At 49.2% G+C, this 8,256-nt stretch overlaps 1 protein-coding gene across 1 annotated transcript; it reads left to right on the forward strand.

Annotated features, from left to right (window-relative positions):
* Positions 1-223: 223 nt before the first annotated feature.
* LOC138804779 (uncharacterized protein DKFZp434B061-like) lies at positions 224-8,151 on the forward strand (the record flags this gene model as incomplete). The annotated part of the gene is made up of 5 exons (XM_069989212.1): positions 224-1,157; positions 3,611-3,813; positions 4,694-4,903; positions 5,692-5,810; positions 8,038-8,151. Coding segments are annotated over 5 exons (1,580 nt in total), but the record flags the coding sequence as incomplete, so codon positions are not given.
* Positions 8,152-8,256: the final 105 nt, after the last annotated feature.

The following is an 8,256-nucleotide window of genomic DNA, read 5'->3' on the forward strand; positions in this document are numbered from 1 at the left end:
AAACGCCCATTCCCACCGGGCCGCCGCACCCGCAGGAGGGCCCCGACTCCAGGCATCTCCTCTCGGGAGGCCGAGGGTGGAAAACACACAGCCCGGCCAATGTCACCCCGGACAGCGGGGATCCGGACCACTCAGCATTCTGTGCTCGCTCGACCGAGGCCCGCTCCCGCCCCGCGCCGATCACCCAGCCGTGCAGCGGCGGTGACGGGGGCTTGGGACGCAGGACTGCAACCGCAGCAGGAGGCCCGACTTCCCTGCCCGCGCCCGCGCCGCCTCCCCGGGCCGAGCCCCGCACCGTCTCCCCCCCTCCTCCCGGGCCGAACCCCGCACCGCCTCCCCCCCTCCTCCCGGGCCGAGCCTCGCACCGCCTCCCCCTACCCCGCCTCGGGCCGAGCCCCGCACCGCCTCCCCCTACCCCGCCCGGGCCGAGCCCCGCACCGCCTCCCCCCCTCCTCCCGGGCCGAGCCCCGCACCGCCTCCCCCCCCCCCCCGGCCGAGCCCCACACTACATCCCCACACCCCGCCCGGGGCCGAGCCCCGCACCGCCTCCCCTTCCACCCCGCCCCGGGCCAAGCCCCGCACCGCCTCCCCTTCCACCCCGCCCCGGGCCGAGCCCCGCACCGCCTCCCCTTCCACCCCGCCCCGGGCCGAGCCCCGCACCGCCTCCCCTTCCACCCCGCCCCGGGCCAAGCCCCGCACCGCCTCCCCCCCCCTCCTCCCGGGCCGAGCCCCGCACCGCCTCCCCTTCCACCCCGCCCCGGGCCGAGCCCCGCGCACCCCGGCCCGCAGCCCCAGAAGGTTCGCTCCGCCCCGCAGGCCCCCCGTCCCGCCTCTCACAGCTCTCGGGCGGTTCCATCTGGGCGGCGGCAGCGCGGGCTACGCTCCTGACAGAAGCCGACAGAGTACCATCTCCTCACAGCCGTCACCCGCCCGGGCAGAGCAGCCCCCGAATCTCCTCAGGGTGGAAGAGACCTACGCCGGGCGCTCCGAAACGCTGACTTCCGCTCCCAGACACCGCGGACCAATCAGAGCGCGCGCCCTTTCGCCACTTCCGATTCGAAGGCAAAGGAAACTTCGGGCGGAAGAGGCTCCCTGGGCGGACCGGAAAAGGCGGCCCCGGAGAGGGTTGCTGTCGGCTGCGCCTCGTGGAGGCGGTGGTGAGTCCGGGGTGCGCGGGCGCCTCTGCTCCGGGGCTCGTGATGAGGCCTAGTGGGGCAGCAGCAGACGGGACTCGAGGGCGTCTGCAGCCCGTCCCTAAGTGGGGAGAAGCGGGATGACTGGTCCCGGGCGTCCCCACAGCCATGTTCCGGGGTCCGCGTGTGGCCCCGGGGATTGGAGCGTGCGCGGTGGAGCCGCTGGTCCCGGCGGGTGCTGGGTGGTGTCCGGGGTGCCCCGCACACTGAGACCCAGCTTAGATGCGGTGGTACTCTTACCGTAAAGTGGGGATAAGAATATTTCACCTGCTTTATTCCCGTGGGGGGTGATGTCCGAGAGCGTGTGCTAACATCATCTCCAGTACCTTAGTCCATTTGGCCAAGCATTACTGGTATTGTTTACTTATTTATACGAATGAATTCAAGACTAGTACAGAGTTTTGAGCCTGAATAGCTAGGAAACTTGTGTGTCTTAGAATGGGGGGAGGGATCGGGGGGGGGAGTGAGACACGTTTAGGAAAACAAAATTTCCCAAACAGAGCTGTTAAAAGTGAACCTGCAAGGTATTCAGTGGGTGTGTCCAATACGTATGTGGAACTCTAATTGGTAAGGGTTAAGACCAGAACTAGAGGTAACGAGCCCCGAGCCTCTGCTTCTGCCTACTCTGCGAGTTCTCCACAGAAAATTGTGTCCAAGAACATAGCGATGACAGTTACTAACATAATTAGAGGTGCATTGGGCAAGAATTAGTCACCTGGTCAGGGTTAATTGGCTTTGGGTGACAAAACTGGCAAAATGTGGCTCCAGTGGTAGAGCAGCAGCAGCCTGTCTTAACTCCACAATTACTTTTTAACCATTCCTATGTCAGCTCACTTAATCCGATTGTTTCTCTGAAGTAGGATCGATCTCCTTATCTCTTTCCAGAACTTTCAGATGCATCTCTTTATTACTGGGTTGTTAGACCAGCATTGTGTATATGTGTGCAGGCGTGCATGTCTGCAGTGGTACTGGGGTTTGAACTTCAAGGCCTCCTATTCTTGCTTGACTTTTTGCTCAAGAATGGTCCTCTACCACTTGAGCCACACTTCCACTTCCAGCATTTTGCTGTTTAGTTGGAAATAAGAGTGTCATGAACTTTTTGATCCATCAGGTTTTGAGGCTCTGAATTCACACCCTGGTACTGATAACAACAAAACAGATTCAGTAAACTGGGTGCTGGTGGGTGGCTCATGCCTGTAATCATAACTATTCAGGAGGTGGGATCTGAGGATTGCTGTTTGACACCAGCTGGGGCTGCAAAGTCTGTGAGACTTATCTCCAATAAAACTCAGAAAAAGCTGGAAGTGGTACTGTGGCTCAAGTGGTAGAACTGGATCCTTGAACAAAAGCAGCTGTCAGTTCAGGGACAGTGCCCAGGCCAGCCTCTCCCCCACCCCTCCCCCCCCAAAAAAAATAGACTCAGTATAGTTAAACCCAACAAATATAAAAGCTGACAACGATAAAACTCTCCCAAGACTCCTGTGTTCTTTAGTTTTCTTCCTGTACACTAGTTATAAAGGGGGGAATTTCATCGTTACCTTTCTTTCATGTGTTTACAATATATTCCAATTAGTTTCACTGCACTACTACTCTCCTGACTCCCTTCCTGAGACAGTTTCATAGCCTTGGTGAATGAGTCTGAGGTGCCAGGGAGATGGGGTGAGGTAGTCCCCTGCAGTGTTCTGTAAGTCCTGTAGCTGACTTGGATAGTCTGGAGTTTGTTTATTTTTATTTTTATTTTTTTTTGGGTCCAGTCATGGGGCCTGAACTCTGGGCCTGTGCGCTGTCCCTCAGCTCTTCAGCTCAAGGCTAGCGCTTGAGCCACAGCGCCACTTCCGGCTTTTTTCTTTTTGCTTATGTGGTGCTGAGGAATTGAACCCAGGGCCTCAGGCATGCAAGGCAAGCGTTCTACCACTGAGCCACCTTCCCAGTCCCTAGTTTGGAGTTTCAAAACACCTCTAACTAGAAGGCAAATGCCGTAAGAGTTGGATTTTGTACCTGTTAAGTAATGTGTATTCATAGTGCCTGTTTAATGTGTGGGCTCACGATAGATTTTTCTCAACGGTCAGTATGTCCAGTCCTAGGCTATCCATCTCAGTGTCAGAATTTGATGGCATCTAAATGGACAGAAGTGAATTATGTAGCTTCATGGAAGCATTTATAAAGTCAGCTATTCATGATGTCAGCATGACCTAAACAACCTAAAGCTTGACGAATGAGGGATTACATGTTAAGTCAACAGTGACTTTTAGAAATAGCCATATCCAGGTACTTTTGTGAGTGATCTATTCAGAGTAAACTAAAGGTTAAGAAGCCACAAATTAAATACTTTTAACTCCCTATAAGATAGTTGGAGTTTATTAGCCTATCGAAACAAAGGTACCTCAAGAACTGATTTTCTTCATTTATATCCACAGATTGCCTCATCTGTGGTATCAGACGTCATACCATGGGGCTCACCAAGCAGTACCTGCGTTATGTGCCAAGTGCAGTCTTTGGCCTTATTGGCAGTCAAAAGGGTAACATTGTTTTTGTGACACTTCGTGGAGAGAAGGGACGCTATGTGGCAGTGCCAGCCTGTGAACATGTTTTCATCTGGGACTTAAGGAAAGGCGAGAAGGTCAGTCAGAAGTCAGTTAGGTTGGTATTAATTTATGTAAAGGCAAAATGGGAGAAATTTGACTTACTGTGCATGAGTCTAGGGGGCCAAGGGTCCAATTCTGTTGTATTTACCACCACATTCTGAAAATCACAGCCAAAAAGGAGTTTACTTCTGAGGTGTTTTGGGGTTTTTTTGGAGGGTGGGATGGGTAGTGATTTCCATAGTTCCCTCATGGTTTGTAGTCCTATTGATTCCTTACATGTTTGTTTTTCTGTACCAATTCTGTTTTTTAAGTTCTTCAACTTGTCATAGCCAGTTTTTTTTTTTTAATTTTTTATTTAATCAAGACATTTAAAGGGAGTATTGCTGTAATAGAGCAGTATTCTTCTACAGGTGAAGCCCAGAGGCTGTAAAACTAGGCTTTTAGGCTTAGCACTTCTGTGGGAAAATCCAGGCATTTTAAACTTATGTATTCACTATGTAACTCCAAAAGGGTTATTATCTTGATGCCTGTCTCTCGGATAAAACCACTATAATATTCTAATACTCTGGTATTGTGCAAATTTCTTCTTAATAATGGGGGTTGGTTAAAGCAAGGAGAGGTTTATAAGCCCTTTACTGAAAATCACTTGATGTAAGCCCAAATTAAAGACCAACTAATTTATTTCATGGCCTGGGTAATTTTTGCATTTATTATTCCAGTGTTGAGCTCTGGAGGAAATACTTGTACCATTTCCTGAGCATTTCATTGCCTAGTGCAAACATGAGATGGCAGTTATTCACAAGAGTGATTTGGAGTTAGCCATGTTCTCAGTTTTATAAAGTGTTCCTAATTCTTCCACTCCACACTTTTCCCTTGATAACGTGTAACTTCTCCACATTGTTTCTGAACTTACAGATCCTCATCCTTCAGGGACTTAAACAGGAAGTCACTTGCGTGTGCCCTTCCCCAGATGGGCTGCATTTAGCTGTGGGCTACGAGGATGGCTCCATCCGAATCTTTAGTCTCCTCAGTGGGGAAGGGAACGTGACCTTCAATGGACACAGAGCCGCTGTCACTACTCTGAAGTATGATCAGCTAGGAGGGAGACTGGCTTCTGGGTCCAAGGTGAGACTTAAGGACTGGGGCCTCGATTTGGATGCATTGAAAGAATGTAAGGTTTATGCTCACACCAGTTCACATAGTGTTGGGTGAAACTTGGGACTCTCCTGATTCAAAATAGGATATAGTATGTGGATGGTAGAAAAAGAGTCAGGAGGATGGTGTGAAAATAACCCAGGTCTGTGAGTGTTAGATACTTGTACCCGCACAGGTGTGACTAGAACAATGTAGAACAAAGTATCTTGTGAATGGTGGGATTCATTTTGATGTTCTGTATGCTTTGCAGGTTTTCTAGGAGGACTTTGTATTGCCCTTGTAATTACTAAATTCTGCTTGGTACCTGTGGCTTCCACCTATAATTGGGAGGCTTAAGATTAGGATGACTGCAGTTCAAAGACAGCCCACGCAGAAAAGTGTATGAGATTCCTTCCCAACCAGTAGCTGGGTGCAGTGGCACGTGCCTGTCATCCTAGCTGTGTGGCAGGCTGGGAGTAGGAGGCTCACTGTTCTGGGCCAGCCAGGGTTGCAAGTCTGTAAGATTCCATCTCAGTGTAAGAGGCTGGGTACAGTGGCACATACCTATCATCCCATTTACAGTGGGGAGCCTAAAATAGGAGGATCAGAGTCTGGGCATGCACTTGGTCCAGAAGCAAAGTGTGCAAAAGGGCTGAAGATGTGACTGGTGGAACATCTGCCTTTCATGAGTACAGCTCCAAGTTCAAACTTCACCAAAGAAAAGAATGAGGATTTTGTAGTAAAGAAAATCTATTCTCTGCATCATTTCTTTCCCTTAGGATACAGATGTTATTGTGTGGGATGTGATCAATGAGAGTGGCCTGTACCGCCTAAAGGGACACAAGGATGCCGTCACGCAAGCTCTGTTCCTACGAGAAAAGAATCTGCTAGTTACCAGGTAAAGAAGCAATGGGTTCATTTCCGGTTTGCTTCTTGGTAAATTCTCTAGCATTCTGAAGAGGAACTCACTTCATTGTTTAATGAAGTTCTCACTATGCCCAGGCCCACACGCCAGCCTTCTCTCCTTTTTTCTGTCCTGCTTATATAGTATCATAGAGTTATCTAGAGTTGCACCATCTAATTTTCCTTTGATCATTTGTTGTTCTTAATTTTGATAGTCACTTTTCATGTTCCTTCACCTTTTACCACACTAGTTAAGAAATGAGAGTTGTCTGTCTTCTGGATCCCTTCACTGTTGGGAAGACTGGCTGTTCAATACAGGTGTTTAGCCTGTCTTTTGAGGGGAGTCCTTCATAGGCCTTCTGAATAGAAGGAAGAAGAAGGAAGGAAGGAAGGAAGGAAGGAAGGAAGGAAGGAAGGAAGGAAGGAAGGAAACATACATCATAGGGTTCACCAAGGAAGGAAGGAAGGAAACATAGGGTTTACCCAAATAAAGCAATTGAAGTTCTAAGAAGGCTAAAACCCTCAGGAACCACAGCAATGATTCGAGAATGTTAGGAAAACTGTTCCAGATATGAGTTTGTTCCTGTGGGGTAGAATGCAGGTAACTAGTGTGTCCTCTGCATGTAACATGTTCCGTGAGAGAATGACTCTAAAGTTCTGTGTATGTCACAGGTTGGGAAATATAGTGGGAAAAATAACATTGTGAGGTAGGACCAATAGGATGGAGAGAGAGAGAGAGAGAGAGAGAGAGAGAGAGAGAGAGAGAGAGAGAGAGAGAGAGAGAGAGAGAGAGAGAGAGAGAGAGAGAGAAAGAGAGAGAGAGAGAGTGAGAGAGAGAGAGAGTGTGTGTGTGTGTGTGTGTGTGTGTGTGTGTGTGTGTGTGTGTGTGTGTGTGTGTCACGTGTGTGCTCGCCCGTGCGTGCGCACTGGTACTGTGGCTTGAACTTAGGGCCTTGAGCTCTCACTTGGCTTTTCCATTTGAGGCTGGCACTCTTCCACTTAAGCCACACCTCCATTCCCGGCTTTTTGGTAGTTTAAGTAAGACTCAGATTTGTCTGCCCCATGGGCTGGCTTCAAACTTGAAATTCTCAGAACTGCACCTCCTGAGTAGCTAGGATTATAGGCATGAGCCAGTGGCAGCTGGCTATGGGATGGATTTTTGTATGCCATGTTTTTCTCCCCCAGCTTGCTCATGAGAGGGATTTTATTAGCTGTCATGTTAGTGAAGAGGTAGAGCAATGAGACTTGGTAGGGAGGGACTGTATTGGAACCAGATCATGGGAGGTTTTAAGAGCTTAGTTTTGATTCTTTAGAGAACACTGAGCTTCTGAATTTTAGAAGTAGACATTCTCTGATTTGTATTGAATGGAACGAAGGACCAGCAGTGGACAGAAACCAGATGAGAAATGCTTAAGATAATCCAGGACCTAGGCCTGAAGCTCAGGCTCTGATACAGAAATCTGGAAGGAGTCCAGATTTTAGAGACCACAGAAGAGGCATTTTCAAAACTCAGGCTTCATTAGGCATGTGAGCCTGGAGGTCTCAGGTGCTTGCATGGTAGGCAGGCTGAGAGAATGTCATTGGCATGGTGATGGACCTGTTGGGGGAGCCATGATGGATCACATTCTGTGTTCTTTAGTACTCGGAGTACAGCATCTTCTTTGTGTCTATATGGATACATCTGACCTCTTGCATAAGAACAATCGTGTGTGTTAGGCTGGGAAGGTGGCTCAGTGGTAGAGCGCTTGCCTTGCATGCCTGAGGCCCTGGGTTCGATTCCTCAGCACCACATAAGCAAAAAAAAAAAAAAAAAAAAGAACAATCATGTGGACCTAGCTACTTGGGGGGTGCTGAGATCTGAGGATCTCAGTTCGAAGCCAGCGTGGGCAAAAAAGTCCCCATGAGACTTGTATCTCCAATTAGCCACTCAAAAATGGGAAGTGGTGCTACGGCTTAAGTGGTAGACCACTAGCTTTGAGCAAAAGAGTTCAGGGACAGTGCCCAGGCCCTGAGATCAAGACCCACAACCAACCACACACACCAAAAAAGGAATAATGTGGAAAGTTAATATCCATTGTTTCTCCTAAGAAAGGTCAGGTAGAATTGGAGCTTTACATCTTGCTGTACACTGTCTTTTTACAGCAATGAACGAGCCCTTGATTTCCCTGTGAGTTTAATGACTTGACCTAATACAATTTTTCTTCCTTGCCTTTTCTTTTTAGTGGGAAAGATACCATGGTGAAATGGTGGGACCTTGATAACCAGCACTGCTTCAAAACAATGGTTGGCCACCGAACTGAGGTACGGGTTAAGGTCATGAGCCTGGGAAAAGAACGGCAAGGCAACAGGGAAAAGATGTTTTTCTTCCTTGGCCTTTTCTTGATTTTTTTGTCTGTACTGCTAATAGTAATCATTATTTACTGTCTTGAGAGGTAGTGAGA

This window comes from Dipodomys merriami, unplaced genomic scaffold, assembly GCF_024711535.1.
Source record: "Dipodomys merriami isolate MVZ:Mamm:240054 unplaced genomic scaffold, mDipMer1.0.p SCAF_3722, whole genome shotgun sequence".
Classification (NCBI taxonomy): domain Eukaryota; kingdom Metazoa; phylum Chordata; class Mammalia; order Rodentia; family Heteromyidae; genus Dipodomys; species Dipodomys merriami.